The 18,414-nt window shown below is 49.6% G+C and overlaps 2 protein-coding genes across 2 annotated transcripts in view; both read right to left on the minus strand.

Moving 5' to 3' along the window:
- The window catches only part of LOC308184723 (uncharacterized protein), a 324,716-nt gene extending 320,218 nt beyond the window's left edge, over positions 1-4,498 (minus strand). The window contains exon 1 of the mRNA XM_080572097.1: positions 614-4,498. Within this exon, the coding sequence (XP_080428223.1) occupies positions 1,315-4,368 (3,054 nt within the window). The 5' untranslated portion in view covers positions 4,369-4,498 and the 3' untranslated portion in view covers positions 614-1,314. The remainder of the gene's footprint in view (positions 1-613) is intronic.
- LOC308184748 (uncharacterized protein) overlaps positions 1-18,414 on the minus strand; it is a 435,815-nt gene that overhangs the window by 175,637 nt on the left and 241,764 nt on the right. The window lies entirely within an intron of this gene.

Below are 18,414 nucleotides of genomic sequence, written 5' to 3' on the forward strand. Positions count from 1 at the left end.
ATAGTGGAGTTTTCCACATCTCATCTAAGCAGTTTTCACGAGGTTTTTAAAAAAATAATAAAGGGGTTGATCTCTTATCCTTTCATTCAATATGTATATAACTGTCTACGTGACAGTTTGGAGTATATTTTACATTTATATAAATTGAAAATTTCTGCAAATGGATGAATTCTTGATCTCTTACGTAACATGGGGCAGCTTCTGGATTCTTCTCACAGAAGCCACCCCTATGGCCTCCTGCTACCAAAACCTTGCCACGTAAACCCACTACATGGTCCTCTCCACAGGCCGCAGGGGAACATCAGCTCTGGTGCCTGGAGCACCTCCTCCCTCTCCTTCACTGACCTTGGTGTCTGCAAGGCTGTTTCTCACTCCTCACTCTCCCAGCCACTTTTGTGCTGCATTTTTATTTCCCTTTTCTTAAATCTGCTCTCAGAGGTGCAAACAACATCGCTTATTGGCTCGGTTCTGGGCAGTGGTGGGTCCCTTTGGAGCTGTCTGCAACTGGCCCTTTTCTGACTGAATTCTTGTCACAGAAGCCACCCCTGCAGCCCCCCACTACCAAAACCTTGCCATGTGTTGTGGTTTAACCCGGCTGGCAGCTAAACACCACACAGCCGTTCGCTCACCCTCCCCCCTCCCTCTCTGGGATGGGGGAGAGAAACGGGAAAGTGAAGCCTGTGAGTTGAGATAAAGACAGTTTATTAAGACAGGAAAATAATAATAACAATAATAATAATAATAGTGATAATGGTAATAGTATTAACAATAATAATGTGTATGAAACAAGTGATGCACAATGCAATTGCTCACCACCCGCTGACCGATGCCCAGCCTATTCCCGAGCAGCCGGCCCCCCCACCCCGGCCAGCCACCCCTATATATTGTTTAGCATGACGTCAGATGGTATGGAATACCCCTTTGGCCAGTTTGGGTCAGCTGTCCTGGGTCTGTCCCCTCCCAGCTCCTGCTGCACCCCCAGCCTGCTCGCTGGCAGGACAGAGCGAGAAGCCGAAAAGTCCTTGGCCTGGTGTAAACACTGCTCTGCAACAATTAAAACATCAGCATGTTATCAGCGCTCTTCTCATCCTAATCCAAAACATAGCACCCTACCAGCTACTATGAGCTACTTAACTCTGTCCTAACTGGAACCAGGACAGATATCCACCCCTTATTCCATACCATTTATGTCATGCTCAGGTTACACTCTGTCCAATACATTCTAATTAATCACCATTTTCATCTATGATATATAGCAATCATGGTAGTGATGACATACATTATTATATAATAATTAACATACTACAATTCAACTCATGGGCTATTCTCACCCAGTATCAAATCCCCTTGAGGTACACACCGGACCTCCCCATTCTTTTGCATTACCCACCAAGTGCATCCAGGTCCCTGAGCAAAAGCAATTCCACGAATGGGTTTGCCTTTTCCTGAGGCAGGAGTAGCCCAGACTGTTTTACCCAGCATGTTTCTTACGTGCACTACAGGAACTTTATCCCCTTCTACAGTGCGTAACAGGTTTGATTGGGCAGGTCCAGCTCGGTTGGCAGATCCCCTGGTATTGACTAACCAGGTGGCCTTTGCCAAATGTGTATCCCAATTTTTGAATGTCCCAGCACCCATTGCTTTCAGTGTAGTCTTTAACAGTCCATTGTATCGTTCAACTTTTCCAGAAGCTGGTGCATGATAGGGGATGTGATACACCCACTCAATACCATGTTCTTTGGCCCAAGTGTCTATAAGGTTGTTTCGGAAATGAGTCCCGTTGTCTGACTCAATTCTCTTTGGGGTGCCATGTCGCCATAAGACTTGCTTTTCAAGGCCCAGGATAGTGTTCCGGGCGGTGGCATGGGGCACAGGATATGTTTCCAGCCATCCGGTGGTTGCTTCCACCATTGTAAGTACGTGGCGCTTGCCGTTGCGGGTTTGAGGGAGTGTGATGTAATCAATCTGCCAGGCCTCTCCATATTTATATTTCAGCCATCGTCCTCCATACCAAAGAGGTTTTGACCGTTTGGCTTGCTTGATTGCAGCACATGTTTCACAGTCATGAATAACCTGTGCTATAGTGTCCATGGTCAGGTCCACCCCTCGATCACGAGCCCATCTGTAGGTTGCATCTCTACCTTGATGGCCTGAGGTGTCATGGGCCCATCGGGCTATAAATAATTCACCTTTATGTTGCCAGTCCAGGTCCACCTGAGCCACTTCAATCTTAGCAGCCTGATCCACCTGCTGGTTGTTTTGGTGTTCTTCAGTAGCCCGATTCTTGGGCACATGAGCATCTACATGGCGTACCTTTACAACCAGGTTCTCTACCTGGGCAGCAATATCTTGCCACAATGCCGCAGCCCAGATGGGCTTGCCCCTGCGCTGCCAGTTGTTCTGCTTCCATTGCTGTAACCACCCCCACAGGGCATTTGCTACCATCCATGAATCAGTATAGAGATAGAGAACTGGCCACTTTTCTCGTTCAGCAATATCTAAAGCCAGCTGAATGGCTTTTACTTCTGCAAACTGACTCGATTCACCTTCTCCCTCAGCAGCTTCTGCAACTCGTCGTGTAGGACTCCATACAGCAGCTTTCCATCTCCGATGCTTTCCCACAATACGACAGGACCCGTCAGTGAACAAGGCATATTTCTTCTCATTTTCCGGTAGCTTGTTGTACAGGGGGGCTTCTTCAGCACGAACCACCTCCTCCTCTGATGATATCCCAAAGTATTTGCCTTCTGGCCAGTCCATAATCACCTCCAAGATTCCTGGGCGACTGGGGTTTCCTATTCGAGCCCGCTGAGTAATCAGTGCAACCCACTTGCTCCATGTAGCATCAGTTGCATGATGCGTAGAGGGGACCCTTCCTTTGAACATCCAGCCTAGTACCGGCAGTCGGGGTGCCAGGAGGAGCTGCGCTTCAGTACCGACCACTTCCGAAGCAGATCGAACTCCTTCATATGCTGCCAATATCTCCTTTTCAGTTGGAGTATAGCGGGCTTCAGATCCTCTGTATCCCCGACTCCAAAACCCCAGGGGTCGACCTCGAGTTTCCCCAGGTTCTTTCTGCCAGAGGCTCCAGGTGGGACCATTCTCCCCGGCTGCGGTGTAGAGCACATTCTTTACATCTGGTCCTGTTCGGACTGGCCCGAGGGCTACTGCATGAACTATTTCCTGCTTAATTTGTTCAAAGGCTTGTCGTTGCTCAGGGCCCCATTCAAAAGCATTCTTCTTACGGGTTACTTGGTAGAGCGGGTTTACAATCAGACTGTAATTTGGAATATGCATTCTCCAAAACCCCACGACACCTAGGAAAGTTTGTGTTTCTTTTTTGCTAGTTGGTGGAGACATAGCTGTTATCTTGTTGATCACATCCATTGGGATTTGACGACGTCTATCTTGCCATTTAATTCCTAAAAACTGGATCTCTCGTGCAGGTCCTTTAACTTTATTCTGTTTTATGGCAAAACCGGCCTTCAGAAGGATTTGGACTATTTTCTTCCCTTTCTCGAAAACTTCTTCTGCAGTGTCACCCCACACAGTGATGTCATCGATGTACTGCAGGTGTTCAGGAGCTTCCCCCTGCTCCAGCGCTGACTGGATCAGTCCATGGCAAATGGTAGGGCTGTGTTTCCACCCCTGGGGCAGCCGATTCCAAGTATATTGGACTCCCCTCCAAGTGAAAGCAAACTGTGGCCTGCACTGTGCTGCTAGAGGGATGGAGAAAAATGCATTAGCGATATCAATTGTGGCATACCACTTGGCTGCCTTTGATTCCAGTTCATACTGGAGTTCTAGCATGTCCGGCACTGCAGCACTCAGTGGTGGCGTGACTTCGTTCAGGCCACGATAGTCCACTGTTAGTCTCCACTCACCATTAGACTTTCGCACTGGCCATATGGGACTATTAAAAGGTGAATGAGTCTTGCTGATCACTCCTTGGCTCTCCAGTTGACGAATTAGCTTATGGATGGGACTCAGGGAGTCTCGGTTGGTGCGATATTGCCGCCGGTGCACAGTTGTGGTAGCGATCGGCACTTGCTGTTCTTCAACCCTCAGCAACCCCACAACAGAAGGATCCTCTGAGAGACCAGGCAAGGTAGACAACTGTTTAATGTCCTCTGTCTCCAAAGCAGCTATGCCAAAAGCCCAGCGGAACCCTTTTGGGTCCTTGAAATATCCTCTTCTAAGATAGTCTATGCCAAGGATGCACGGAGCATCTGGGCCAGTCACAATACGGTGCTTTTGCCACTCATTACCGGTTAGACTCACTTCAGCCTCCAATACAGTTAACTGCTGGGATCCCCCCGTCACACCATAAAAACAGATGGGCTCTGGCCCTTTATAGCTTGATGGCATTAGAGTACATTGTGCACCGGTGTCTACCAAAGCCTTATACTTCTGTGCGTCTGACGTGCCAGGCCATCGAATCCACACAGTCCAATAAACTCGATTGTCCCTTTCCTCCCCCTGGCTGGAGCCAGGGCCCCTCTAGTCCTGGTCAGAATCTTCGTTTCTGTGTCTGAAGGACTGCCTGCTGGAAGTTGGAGCAGCAAACTTTTCAGAGAACCCCTTTTTCCCAATTGTTTTCCTTTGCAATTCACGTACCCGTGCCTCTAGGGTCGCAGTAGATTTTCCATCCCATTTTCTCATGTCCTCTCCATGGTCACGTAGGTAAAACCACAGGGTGGCGCGGTGTGTGTGCCCACCATATCGTCTTCCTTGCATAGATGAACGTTTACCCCTAATAGCTGAGACACTGGTTTGTACAGGTGGGGAGGAAAATAATCTCTCTTCAAGTTGGTGGATCTTTTCAGAAAGTTTCTCCAAGGTATTCTCTTTTAGCTGGTGGACACTGGTTCGTTCAGGTGAAGGGGAAGATAATCTTTCTTCAAGTTGGTGGATCTTTTCAGAAAGTTTCTCTAAAGCATTCTCTTTTAGCTGGTGGACACTGGTTCGTTCAGGTGGAGGGGAAGATAAATTCTCTTTAAGTTGGTGGACCTCTTCAGAGAGTTTCTCCACAGCTGAGACACAGGCCTTTAGGGAAGAGGAGAGATTTCCTTCGTACTGCCGGAGTATTTTAGTCACTTCATTCACTGTGGGATTCTCCTCCGTTTTCCAGGCTAGTATTGCCAATGAGCTGGCATATGATGATGGGGCACTCTGTACAAACTTCCGCCACATGGGTAGTGTACACCGGACTGCATCTGGATCTGCGGATGTTTGTGCGTCGTCTAGGTCCTTATAAATTACTTCCCGTACGGCCAATTCCCTCAGGTACTGAATTCCCTTCTCCATGGTGGTCCATTTGCTTGGTAAACATACAAGTTCTTCCTTGAAGGGATACCTTTCCTTCACAGCTGACAGGAGACGCCTCCAGAGGCTGCGAGATCGTGCTCCATCTCCAATTGCTTTGTCAATGCATGCGTCCCTAGCAAGGGATCCCAGCCGCCTGGCTTCCTTGCCCTCCAATTCCACATAATTGGCTCCCGTGTCCCAGCACCGGAGCAGCCAGGTGATAAGCTGCTCGCCTATACAGCGACCAAAATCTTTTCGCACATCTCGTAGCTCACGCTGGTATAGAGTCCGGGTAATTACTGTTGATTTTTCGACATCCTCATCCTCATCTTCAGTCTTCTGCACCTTTGATGGCCGGTGTAGAGTCCGGGTAGTTACTGTTGATTTTCCGACATCCTCATCCTCATCTTCAGTCTCCTGCACCTTTGATGGCTGGTATGGAGTCCGGGTAGTTACTGTTGATTTTTCGCCATTCTCATCCTCATCTTCAGTCTCCTGCACCTTTGATGGCCCAGCCTCGTCTTCACTACGCCCAGACTTAGCAGAAGACTGTCTGCGTTTTAAACGACCTGAGCCTCTATACCATTTTTTCACCTTGTCTACAGGGGCAACTTGCACTGCTACAGCTCGTTTCTCTGACCCAGACACAGGGTCTGCCACAGGGGTTGGAATACCCTCTGCGGGGTCAACTTGCACTGCTACAGCTCGTTTCTCTGACCCAGACACAGGGTCTGCCACAGGGGTTGGAATACCCTCTGCGGGGTCAACTTGCACTGCTACAGCTCGTTTCTCTGACCCAGACACAGGAGTGGGAGCAGCTGCACGAGCTGGGGCAGCTGCAGGAGCTGGAGCGGCTGCAGGGGCTGGAGCTGGAGCGGCTGCAGGAGCTGCAGCTGGAGCGGCTGCAGGAGCCGGAACGGCTGCAGGAGCTGGAGCTGGAGCGGCTGCAGGAGCTGGAGCTGGAGCGGCTGCAGGAGCTGGAGCCGGAACGGCTGCAGGAGCCGGAACGGCTGCAGGAGCTAGAGCGGCTGCAGGAGCTGGAGCTGGAGCAGCTGCAGGGGCTGGAGCTGGAGCGGCTGCAGGAGCTGGAGCTGGAGCGGCTGCAGGAGCCGGAACGGCTGCAGGAGCTGGAGCTGGAGCGGCTGCAGGAGCTGGAGCCGGAACGGCTGCAGGAGCCGGAACGGCTGCAGGAGCTAGAGCGGCTGCAGGAGCTGGAGCTGGAGCAGCTGCAGGGGCTGGAGCTGGAGCGGCTGCAGGAGCTGGAGCTGGAGCGGCTGCAGGAGCCGGAACGGCTGCAGGAGCTGGAGCGGCTGCAGGAGCTGGAGCTGGAGTAGCTGCAGGGGCTGGAGCTGGAGCGGCTGCAGGAGCTGGAGCTGGAGCGGCTGCAGGAGCCGGAACGGCTGCAGGAGCTGGAGCGGCTGCAGGAGCTGGAGCTGGAGTAGCTGCAGGAGCTGGAACTGGAGCGGCTGCAGGAGCTGGAGCGGCTGCAGGAGCTGGAACTGGAACGGCTGCAGGAGCTGGAGCTGGAGCGGCTGCAGGAGCTGGAGCTGGAGCGGCTGCAGGAGCTGGAGCGGCTGCAGGAGCTGGAGCTGGAGCTGGAGTGGCTGCAGGAGCTGGAACTGGAGCGGCTGCAGGAGCTGCAGCTGGAGTGGCTGCAGGAGCTGGAGCTGGAACGGCTGCAGGAGCTGGAGCTAGGTTGCTAGTAGCATCAATTGCAGCTCGATAGGCACAAGCCAGACCCCAGCACGCTACAGTGATTTGTGTCACTTTGGAACTGCCAGAGTCATGACACCTTTTTTTCAAGCATTCTGCCAGCTTTTTAGGATTTTGCAGTTGTTCAGGGGTGAATGTCCAAAACACTGGAGGTGACCACTGCTCTAGAAACCTGCCCATATCCTCCCACACTCCCTGCCACTCGCAACTATCCCGCCTCAAGACAGATCTCCGGATGAGATTCCTAAGTAGTTGTTTAACCCTCCACAAAATCTGAAGCGCATTCAGGAGACATAACAACAAGAGCAAGCTGGTCTGTGTATCCCAAGGATATTCAACATCTCGGAGAACCACCGTAACTAACTCGGGGGATAAGAGGGTGGTGGTGAAGGAGAAAGGGAGAGTGAACAGGTAGGGAAACATGTCTTCCCCTGTCCCCTTCACAGATTGGCTCCCTAACGAAAAAAGGCAATAGGTGTAATTGCTAATAGTTTCCGAGATATGGGTTCCAAAGTATAGAGTCGACGTCAGTGCTGAGTACAAATACCAGGTTAAAGTCGTGACCAGATATCTCATCATTTCATAAGCCATTGCTACACCGCACAGTACCATAACAATCTTAAACCAGGGCCCGGAAAGGATAAACAGTGCAACAGGGAGCACATACAGAAAGTAACGCACCATAAAACTCAATTTGGAATACAGGTACAGCAGACTGGAGATTAAGGCAATCAACATCGTGACTAGCAACTATTAAGCAGGTCCAATACTTATACCAATTTTAGTTTAACACACTCTGGTCAGATTTGTCGATATCTCAACCCTTCGGGCCCCACGTTGGGCGCCAAAAGGACTGTTGTGGTTTAACCCGGCTGGCAGCTAAACACCACACAGCCGTTCGCTCACCCTCCCCCCTCCCTCTCTGGGATGGGGGAGAGAAACGGGAAAGTGAAGCCTGTGAGTTGAGATAAAGACAGTTTATTAAGACAGGAAAATAATAATAACAATAATAATAATAATAGTGATAATGGTAATAGTATTAACAATAATAATGTGTATGAAACAAGTGATGCACAATGCAATTGCTCACCACCCGCTGACCAATGCCCAGCCTATTCCCGAGCAGCCGGCCCCCCCACCCCGGCCAGCCACCCCTATATATTGTTTAGCATGACGTCAGATGGTATGGAATACCCCTTTGGCCAGTTTGGGTCAGCTGTCCTGGGTCTGTCCCCTCCCAGCTCCTGCTGCACCCCCAGCCTGCTCGCTGGCAGGACAGAGCAAGAAGCCGAAAAGTCCTTGGCCTGGTGTAAACACTGCTCTGCAACAATTAAAACATCAGCATGTTATCAGCGCTCTTCTCATCCTAATCCAAAACATAGCACCCTACCAGCTACTATGAGCTACTTAACTCTGTCCTAACTGGAACCAGGACACCATGTAAAACCACTACAGTCATGGAGTTATCAGATGCCAAAGCCATCTCACGTTGGGTCACTGCTGCACTTGCACTGCTTCTTGTGAGGCTCATCCTCTGGTTCAAGTGGTTCCTGCTATAGGACTTCTTCTAACATGCAACTCAAATCATGGGTTACAACAGTTTAAGCAGTTTGTTTAACAGCCTATGAGCACTTACAAAACTCCTAGAACACTCGATATTCTTCATACCCATATTCTACATGGATGTGATTATTTTAATAATTGTTCCAAGTACAGTATGGAAGGAAATTTTCCATCCCACACTTGCAGTGAGTGCTCTGAACTTTAATATTTGGTGAGCCATTTGTGAAGTTTTCATAAGAAAAAATAAAAGACCAGACATCTCATATGTGTATGTATACTTCAAACAATTTTTTTAACGTTTCTAGTATAGTACTAACTTCAGACGTCTTTATCTTTGGAACATAGAGCAATCAGTACTATACCACACTTGATTTTAGTCAAAAGGCTCAGAAGTGATCGTTTATGCTCAAAACTAGATTACGTAAATCCTTCATCTTAGCACCAAAAGCACAATGAACTGAAGGGATGAAATACATGGACTCCTGATGGCTCTTGAACAGAAGGCCTTTATTGCCCTTTTTTCTCCACTACATATACTTTCCCTGTAACCCCATGCGCTGTCCACGCGCCCGAATCGGTCATACAATTGGTTAGAGACCCTCAGACACATCTCAAGCTAGACAGCAATTGGCCACTGCAAAAAGCTCATCTTTAACATTGTAGCCAAGTTAATTTATCTCGACCTTGCTCAAGTTTTTGTTTCTACCGCTTATTTCTTCATTATCTCTAATTCAGGGATGTGTGACAGCGCAAAGCCACCTGCGAATTCCTTTCCCACAATTCCACCTTTTTTATTTTCAACCAATGAAACGCTTTCTGTAGATTTTTCTAAGCACCGTAGACATTGCAATAAGCAAGCAAGAGAGTGAAAATCACAAGCAAAATTACGATTGTAAAGTAGCGTGCCTACTAGAATCTACATCAGTCAACAAGCCACTAAGCGCTAGGGATGTTGCTTCGCAGCAATGCTGCTTCTCACTCGCACAGCACAATCACACAATCAAAGAGGCCTCTTGCACTTCTCATTCATACCACAAGAAAATATCACTTAAAATAATTTGTCCGCGGCTTCAGGAGGTCCTTGTCTACTCCTGTGGTGAGCGGCTGAGAGTGGAGACCCCTCCGAGGAAAATGCTTGGGGTGCACCTAGGGGCATCCGCTCCATAGTCAATCCCACAGCCGAGCAGAGCGGCTCCTGGCGCAAGGAATGATGCTATTATAGTTTTGTATAATTACACCAAAGAGATGCATTGCAATAAGGAGCAAGTGTGGCGTTGACCATTTATTTCATGGTTTGGTTTTTGCCCATGTAATTGAACCTTACACATGCAGTTGCTGTTACACATCCCAGGATATCTAATTCCTGTGGCTCTAGGGGTGCTTGTGGTAAGTAGACAGTCCAGTCTTTGTTATCTGCCAGGATCCCCACCAAACATGTCGCGAACAGGTCGCTAGCACTAGCCAGGGACAGGCACATCGCTTCTTGTCCTGTCATGTTGGCAAGGGTGACCCAGATATTGCGGCGTGCTTGGATGGAGACCCAGGGCTGGCAATAACTGATGACAGCGGCGATTGTGAGGAGGAGGACAACCATGGCCTTATTCACCTTGCTGGTACCCATCTTGGTCCGTGACCTGTGGAGACACAAGCATACCCTCGACCCCAAGTTATTAGAGGATGGGGTCCCTCCCAAAGACCCATGTTTAAATTTTTTACCACTACTAAGGCCTGCTCTGACTGTGGCACCCGTGACAGCGCGAAATTCATATTTTTGTAATGTTTTACTATGGGCAGTACGTCTTCGTGAGGAAAGGGTAATGATAGGTGATTCATTACGTAAAGTGCCTTTCCCAACCTGTTCTGTGGTGTTTCCTGGGTGTCTCCCCCTTTTTGTTTATTTGGCAGTGTTTTCAAGGTGCGATGTGTGCGCTCAACAATGGCTTGACCCGTGGGGGAATGAGGAATGCCTGTGATGTGTCGGATACCCCAAGTTTGAAAAAAGGTTTGAAGGGAGTGACTACCATAGGCAGGGCCACTGTCGTGTTTTATTTCTTTTGGGATGCCTAGCGCTGCGAAAGCGACACGGAAGTGAGCCTGGACATGGTGGCTAGTTTCATCTGCCGCGGCTGTCGCCCAAATGGCATGAGAGAAGTATCTACCGATACGTGAACATATTTCAAGCGACCAAATTCTGGAATATGCGTTACGTCGGTCTGCCATAACTGTAAAGACCATAGACCTCTATGGTTTACCATTAAAGACGGGGTCGAAACATGTTGTCGACAGTCAGGACATGTTTGGACAATCAATTTGGCGTCAGTGATCGATATAGCGAATTGTTTCGCCAAGACTTTGGCGGATTGATGGAAAAAAGCACGGGATAACCGTGCTTGCTCCAGCACCTTAGGCACCGGGACAGTCAGGGTCATATTAGTTAGCTGGTCAGCACATGCGTTACCCTCTGCAAAAATACCAGGTAACATGGCGTGGCTCCGCATGTGAATAATACAATATGGGTGCGCTCGCTGCTCCACCAAAAATAACAGCTCCTTACATTTTAGAAACAAGTTTTCCTTTGGGATATGTCTCAAATGTGCCCTCTCAATGCGCTGAGCGACACCTACAGCATATTGTGAGTCTGATACAATATTCAAAGGTACTGTTGGCCAGCGCTTAAAAGCCATTATAATAGCATGTAATTCAACTATCTGTGGGGAACCTTGGATCCGCTCAATCTGGTGTTGCCACTTTCCACCTTCTTCCCAAGTTACTACAGCTTTGCCTGTTTTTCCGGACCCATCTGTAAAGACCGTCCGCCCATTCACTGGTTGCCGTTGGCACAACGGCCACTCTTCAATTTTTATATTGTTATAAAAGGAGAACATTTTATGAGGTGGATGGTGGGTATCAACCTGTCCATCGAATCTCGTCAATGCTATTTGGAGCTCTAAACTATTCTGCAAGCACCAGGTGAAATAGTCTTTTACTACAGGAATTATAATCAGATTGGGCTCTTCTCCCGCTAATTCACCTATTCTCTCACGTCCTTTCTTTATTAGGACAGCAAACATTTCCACTTGCGTTGCAATAGTTTTTGAGGGTTGATGGGGTAAAAAGACCCATTCCAGGACCATTAAGGGGTCCTTAAGGGAGGGGTCCCACTGCCCAATAATAGCCACTGGTTGTTGTCCTTGATTACAAATATATAATTGAAGGGGGAGGTTCTCACTACGGTGATGGCATTGCTGTGCCAACGAGATTCTTTCTTTCGTTAACCATTTGCAATGCTTTATGAGCCTCCTCAGTCCATCGCCTTGGGGCATTAATATCAGTGTCTCCCTTTAACAACTCAAAGAGAGGTGCCAATATCGAATTGTCTATCCCATATTGTAGTCTAATCCAGTTTATATTGCCTAGTAATTTCTGTACATTGTTCAGTGTTTTAACATCTGCATTAATGGATATCTGCTGTGGTTGAATGGTTTGCTGTAAAATCTTCCACCCCAGATACTTCCAAGGTGCTTGGGTCTGCACCTTTTCAGGTGCAATTTGGAGTCCTGCTGTCTGTAACGCTTGTTTTAAGGCAGGCAGTGCCTCTTGGACCTTATGACCAGATGGTCCAGCTAGTAGGATATCGTCCATGTAGTGGTATATGTATATCTCCAGGAAGCATTGGCGTACTGGTTGGATAGCTTTCGCAACATAGGTTTGGCACATGGTTGGGGAGTTTTTCATGCCTTGTGGTAGTACGGTCCAATGATATCGGTCCATAGGCTCCTTCCTATTGATCTTTGGTACCGAGAAGGCAAAAACAAGGAGCGTCGTCAGGATGCAAAGGAATTGTGAAAAAACAGTCTTTCAAGTCCATAACAACGATGTCCCAATTACGGGGTATCATTGTAGGTGAGGGTAATCCTGGCTGCAAGGAGCCCATGTCCTCGATCACTGCGTCGATTCGTCGCAAATCATGCAGTAATCTCCATTTCCCGCTCTTCTTCTTGATGACAAACACTGGCGAATTCCATGGGCTGTTTGTCAGAACAATATATCCTTGTTGGAGTTGTTCTTGAACCAACTCCTGCAGCGCTGCGACCTTATCTCTTGTGAGCGGCCATTGATCCACCCATACCGGTGATTCCCTTTTCCATGTGAGACGGAGTGTCGGTTGCTCATCAATGGCCGCTACTGAAAATTTTCAGGGGAGGAGATGGTGAATTTATATTGTCCCATGACATCTCGCCCCATCAGGCTGATGGGGATGTTAGCAATGTAAGGGCGTACTGTGCACATAGTACCTTCTTGGGTTTTTATAGTAAGCATCGTGGCACTCTGAAAGGTGTTTGGCATTCCTCCCACTCCAACCAATCCGCCTGAGGGAGTTGTCATGGGCCAAGCAGAGGTCCAGTCTTTAATGGCAATGACGGTAACATCCGCTCCAGAGTCCACCAGCATCTTGCATTGACTGGAGGGTGGGTGCTCAGAGTTATTCCAAAGGGTAACAGTAAGCGTTGGCTGATGCTGGGCTATGTCGGCGGCCCAAAACGCCTCGGGGAACCCGGTTGACACGAATCCTGCCGCTCCCCTGATAGCGTCCACAGCCTTTGGTACTACTGCTTGGAAAAGAATCAATTGAGCAATTCTAGTTCCCTTTGGTATTGACAATGGTGGAGACGGTGTCCAAGCCATAGCTTGGATTTGTCCATTATAGTCGGCATCTATTATCCCCGGCAAAACAAACAATTCGGTCAAAGTTGTACTTGATCGTCCTAGCAGCAATGCACTACAGTCACTCCCAATTGGTCCTTTGACGTTCAATGGAATTTTATGAACGTGAGTACCCCACAAGGTGGCGTCTGTTACTGTGGAGGCATCCACTCCGGCACTCCCTCTGGTTCTGGCTGAGAGGGTGTCCACGGTGGTAACCGTGGCAGCGGGGCTGCAGGTGGCGCTGGACCATGCGTCAGCATTGCATTTGTTGCCCTCCCTTGTGGGAGGTTCCTCCTTTGACCGGGATGCGGGGGTGCTTATGTCGTCGCGCGGCCCCGCCCCGCGCTCCTCTTCCCGTTTCCCTGCCGCGGCGGCAAAGGCTGCCCTTCCGCGTTGTATTTAGAGCGGCATTGGCTCGCCCCGTGGCGTCCTTTCCCACATCTGGGACATAAAGTGGGTGGAACTGCCGGCGAGTTGCCCCCTTGCCCACGCTGGGGGCATGCGAAGACTAGGTGGCTCGGGTCTCCACACCGATAGCATTTTTTCTTACCCTGTGGGTCCTGACTGAAGGTTAGTGCTGTTGCAAAAGCGGACGCCAGTGATTTGGTATGATGTTCGATAGAACCCACTCGGTTACACGCCTCTATCATCTGCACTATTGTTGCATTCATGGGCAGAGCCTGTAACACCTTTTTACAGTCGGTATTTGCGTTTTCCACCGCTAGCCTTTGTAGCAAGGCGTCTCTTGCTTCCCGATTGTCAATCTGCTTATCTAGTGCACCGCGAAGCCGATCTATAAACTGCATGTATGGTTCAGACACCCCTTGCTGGACCTTTGTAAAGGGCTGCGCAGGCTTTCCGGTCTCTGGAATTCTTAACATTGCCTGGAGGGCTAGGGTCGCAGTCAGATGGAGGATGCCTGGATCTAGACACGCCTGAAGGCGTGGATCCACCATCAGGTCTGTACCCATCAGTTGAGGTATACCGGCTCCGAAAAGCGGATCCCCCGGCTGCCTTTCTAAATTTTGGAGCGCTGCATGTTCATAGAAATCTCTCCATTTCTGTTCCCATAATAATTTTTGTGTCAGAGTTAATATCATTGCTGCCATTTGTCGCATGTCAAAGGGGACTAAAAGCTGTCCTGTCATGATATTCTCCAGCAGGCACTGTGTCAGGGGACTGATAACCCATAATTGGTCACTGTCTTACGCAGTTCTTTAATAAGGTCCCACTGGAAGGGGTGCCAGTCATTTTGCCCACGATCCTGAACTTGGACTGGAAAAGTGAGCTCTACGCCACCCCCCCCCCCCTTTATTGCTTCTCTCTGAAGTTGTTTCCAACGATCTCGGGGGTCAAAGGGACCCACCTCGGGTGGCGCCTCTGGCCCTGTGGGCGGCGGCAGCAGCGGCGCGGATGGCCGCTGAGATATTGTCTTCACCTCTGTTCCCAAGTCTATAAGGTTTACTTTCTCTGGTGGTACGCAGTCACCGCTTTTTATTTCACCCGCCTGTGTAGCCTGAGCGGCTGCTGTCTGTGCCCTTTTTTCCACTTGCCATGACCTCAGCGTCTCAGTTATTAAGTGTCAGGTCGTTGCCACCTCAACAGCTGTTGCATCTTCCCGTAAAACAGCATCCCACACAGTTGTTCCCACGTTCTCCAAAGTTTTCACATCAAACGCCGCCGAAGCTGTTATCGGGGCCCGGTTCTTTCGTAAGAACTTTAGCAATAGTTTCACTTTATGCGGGTCATATTTCACTCCTCTTTTTACCAGGAGTTGATTCAATAGCTTAACTATCGCCTCCTCTTTGTCTGGTAGTTTAGCTCCCATAGTTAATGCCCCAGCCGCTCACCTGCTTCTTGAGGTGATGTCCTGGGATTAAAGGTGTGGTCCCGCCACCAGCTTGAGTCGTTCGGCTGGGGTCCCTCCGGACACTTCTCTCAGCGTTGCTCTCTTCCCGATCACGTCGGGGTCACCATTTGAAGGGATGAAAGACACGGACTCCTGATGGCTCTTGAACAGAAGGCCTTTATTGCCCTTTTTTCTCCACTACATATACTTTCCCTGTAACCCCATGCGCTGTCCACGCGCCCGAATCCGTCATACAATTGGTTAGAGACCCTCAGATACGTCTCAAGCTAGACAGCAATTGGCCACTGCACAAAGCTCATCTTTAACATTATAGCCAAGTTAATTTATCTCGACCTTGCTCAAGTTTTTGTTTCTACCGCTTATTTCTTCATTATCTCTAATTCAGGGATGTGTGAAACAGCGCAAAGCCACCTGCGAATTCCTTTCCCACAATGAACAACTAATTTTAGTCTACTGTCTACTCTTCTCCCCCTAACAATGATGGTGATGAATTGGGGGACAGGGGGCAATGGCAGTAAGTCCCTGCTTGGCATTAAGAGCGTAGCAGGTGCACCTGCCCACTGATTCCCCTACCTCCCCAGCTGTCCCTGCAGAACAGGTACACTGCTCTGCGAGGACAACTGGACAATGGCGAGGGTGATGGTTCTTCCTATTTGGAGGTGTCACCAAAGTCTAATCAGATTACCCACTGCATTAAAACCTCCTCAGTAAAGAATAAAAGATGGGTCATTGTCATTGGTGACTCACTGCTGAAGGGAGCGAAAGGCCTGATATGCAGACCAGACCCGCTACACAGGGAGGTCTGCTGCCTCCCAGGGGCCCGGGTTAAAGATTTAAGGAAGAAGCTTCCTTCGCTAGTACATCCCTCGGTTTATTATCCTCTTTTGTTGTTTCAGGTAGGCAGTGATGAAATAGGAAGAACTCCTCTAAAGACTATGAAAAAGGACTTCAGAGCCCTGGGGAGACTGGTCAAGGGTTCGGGAGCACAAGTCGTGTTCTCCTCTATCCCTCCAGTTGTAGGAAATAATGAAGGACTGGACATGATGAGCCAGCAGATTAATACTTGGCTCTGAGCCTAGTGTCACCGGCAGGGGTTTGGGTTTTTTGACCTTGGCTCGATTTACATGAGACCAAGCCTGCTGACAACAGACAGGAATAGCTTTTTCCTCTGGCAGAAAAGGGTTTTAGGATGGGAGTTGGCAGGGTTCATTGACAGAGCTTTAAACTAGGTATGAAGGGGGGTGAGGGTGGAACCAGGGTCACTGGAAAGGAGCCTGAATGTAACATGCCAGTTCTTGTGGGTGAGGAATGTGCTAGCAAGTGCTTGCAGTCTTGTGTCTTGGTGAAGGATGAGGATGACATAGCAATTTGCAGGAAGGACACAAGGGTTGGTGAGAGGTTGGTTACTATGGAAACACCTGAGTATGGTCAAGAGGGTATTAGGGCTTCTCCCTCCCAAAAGGTAGCCCAGCTGAGGTGCATTTACACTAATGCACGCAGTATGGGTAACAAACAGGAGGAGCTGGAGGCCACCATGCTGGTAGGAAACTATGATATAGTTGCCATCACTGAAACCTGGTGGGATGATTCCCATGACTGGAGTGTGGCTGTTGATGGTTACAAACTGTTCAGAAGGGATAGGCAAGGAAGGAGGGGAGGAGGAGTTGCTCTCTGTTGTGGTTTAACCCGGCTGGCAGCTAAACACCACACAGCCGTTCGCTCACCCTCCCCCCTCCCTCTCTGGGATGGGGGAGAGAAACGGGAAAGTGAAGCCGGTGAGTTGAGATAAAGACAGTTTATTAAGACAGGAATATAATAATAACAATAATAATAATAATAGTGATAATGATAATAGTATTAACAATAATAATGTGTAAGAAAACAAGTGATGCACAATGCAATTGCTCACCACCCGCTGACCGATGCCCAGCCTATCCACGAGCAGCCGGCGCCCCACCCCGGCCAGCCACCCCTATATATTGTTTAGCATGACGTCAGATGGTATGGAATACCCCTTTGGCCAGTTTGGGTCAGCTGTCCTGGGTCTGTCCCCTCCCAGCTCCTGCTGCACCCCTAGCCTGCTTGCTGGCAGGACAGAGCGAGAAGCCGAAAAGTCCTTGGCCTGGTGTAAACACTGCTCTGCAACAATTAAAACATCAGCATGTTACCAGCGCTCTTCTCATCCTAATCCAAAACATAGCACCCTACCAGCTACTATGAGGAAAAATTAACTCTGTCCTAACTGGAACCAGGACACAATGGCTTATGAAATGATTTTTGTATTTGTATTTGTACTCAGCACTGACGTCGACTCTATACTTTGGAACCCATATCTCGGAAACTATTAGCAATTACACCTATTGCCTGTTTTCGTTAGGGAGCCAATCTGTGAAGGGGACAGGGGAAGACATGTTTCCCTACTTGTTCACTCTCCCTTTCTCCTTCACCACCACCCTCTTATCCCCCGAGCTAGTTACGGTGGTTCTCCGAGATGTTGAATATCCTTGGGATACTCAGACCAGCCTGCTCTTGTTGTTATGTCTCCTGAATGCGCTTCAGGTTTTGTTGAGGGTTAAACAACTACTTAGGAATCTCATCCGGAGATCTGTCTTGAGGCGGGATAGTTGCGAGTGGCAGGGAGTGTGGGAGGATATGGGCAGGTTTCTAGAGCAGTGGTCACCTCCAGTGTTTTGGACATTCACCCCTGAACAACTGCAAAATCCTAAAAAGCTGGCAGAATGCTTGAAAAAAAGGTGTAATGACTCTGGCAGTTCCAAAGTGACACAAATCACTGTAGCGTGCTGGGGTCTGGCTTGTGCCTATCGAGCTGCAATTGATGCTACTAGCAACCTAGCTCCAGCTCCAGCTCCTGCAGCCGCTCCAGTTCCAGCTCCTGCAGCCGCTCCAGCTCCTGCAGCTACTCCAGCTCCAGCTCCTGCAGCCGCCCCAGCTCCAGCTCCTGCAGCCGCTCCAGTTCCAGCTCCTGCAGCCGCTCCAGCTCCTGCAGCCGCTCCAGCTCCAGCTCCTGCAGCCGCTCCAGCTCCTGCAGCCGCTCCGGCTCCTGCAGCTGCTCCAGCTCCAGCCCCTGCAGCCACTCCAGCTCCTGCAGCCGCTCCAGTTCCAGCTCCTGCAGCCGCTCCAGCCCCTGCAGCCGCTCCAGCTCCAGCTCCAGCTCCTGCAGCCGCTCCAGCCCCTGCAGCCGCTCCAGCCCCTGCAGCTGCTCCAGCTCCAGCTCCTGCAGCCGCTCCAGCTCC

The sequence above is a fragment of the Anser brachyrhynchus genome, assembly GCF_964034855.1.
Source record: "Anser brachyrhynchus genome assembly, chromosome: W".
NCBI classification, from domain to species: domain Eukaryota; kingdom Metazoa; phylum Chordata; class Aves; order Anseriformes; family Anatidae; genus Anser; species Anser brachyrhynchus.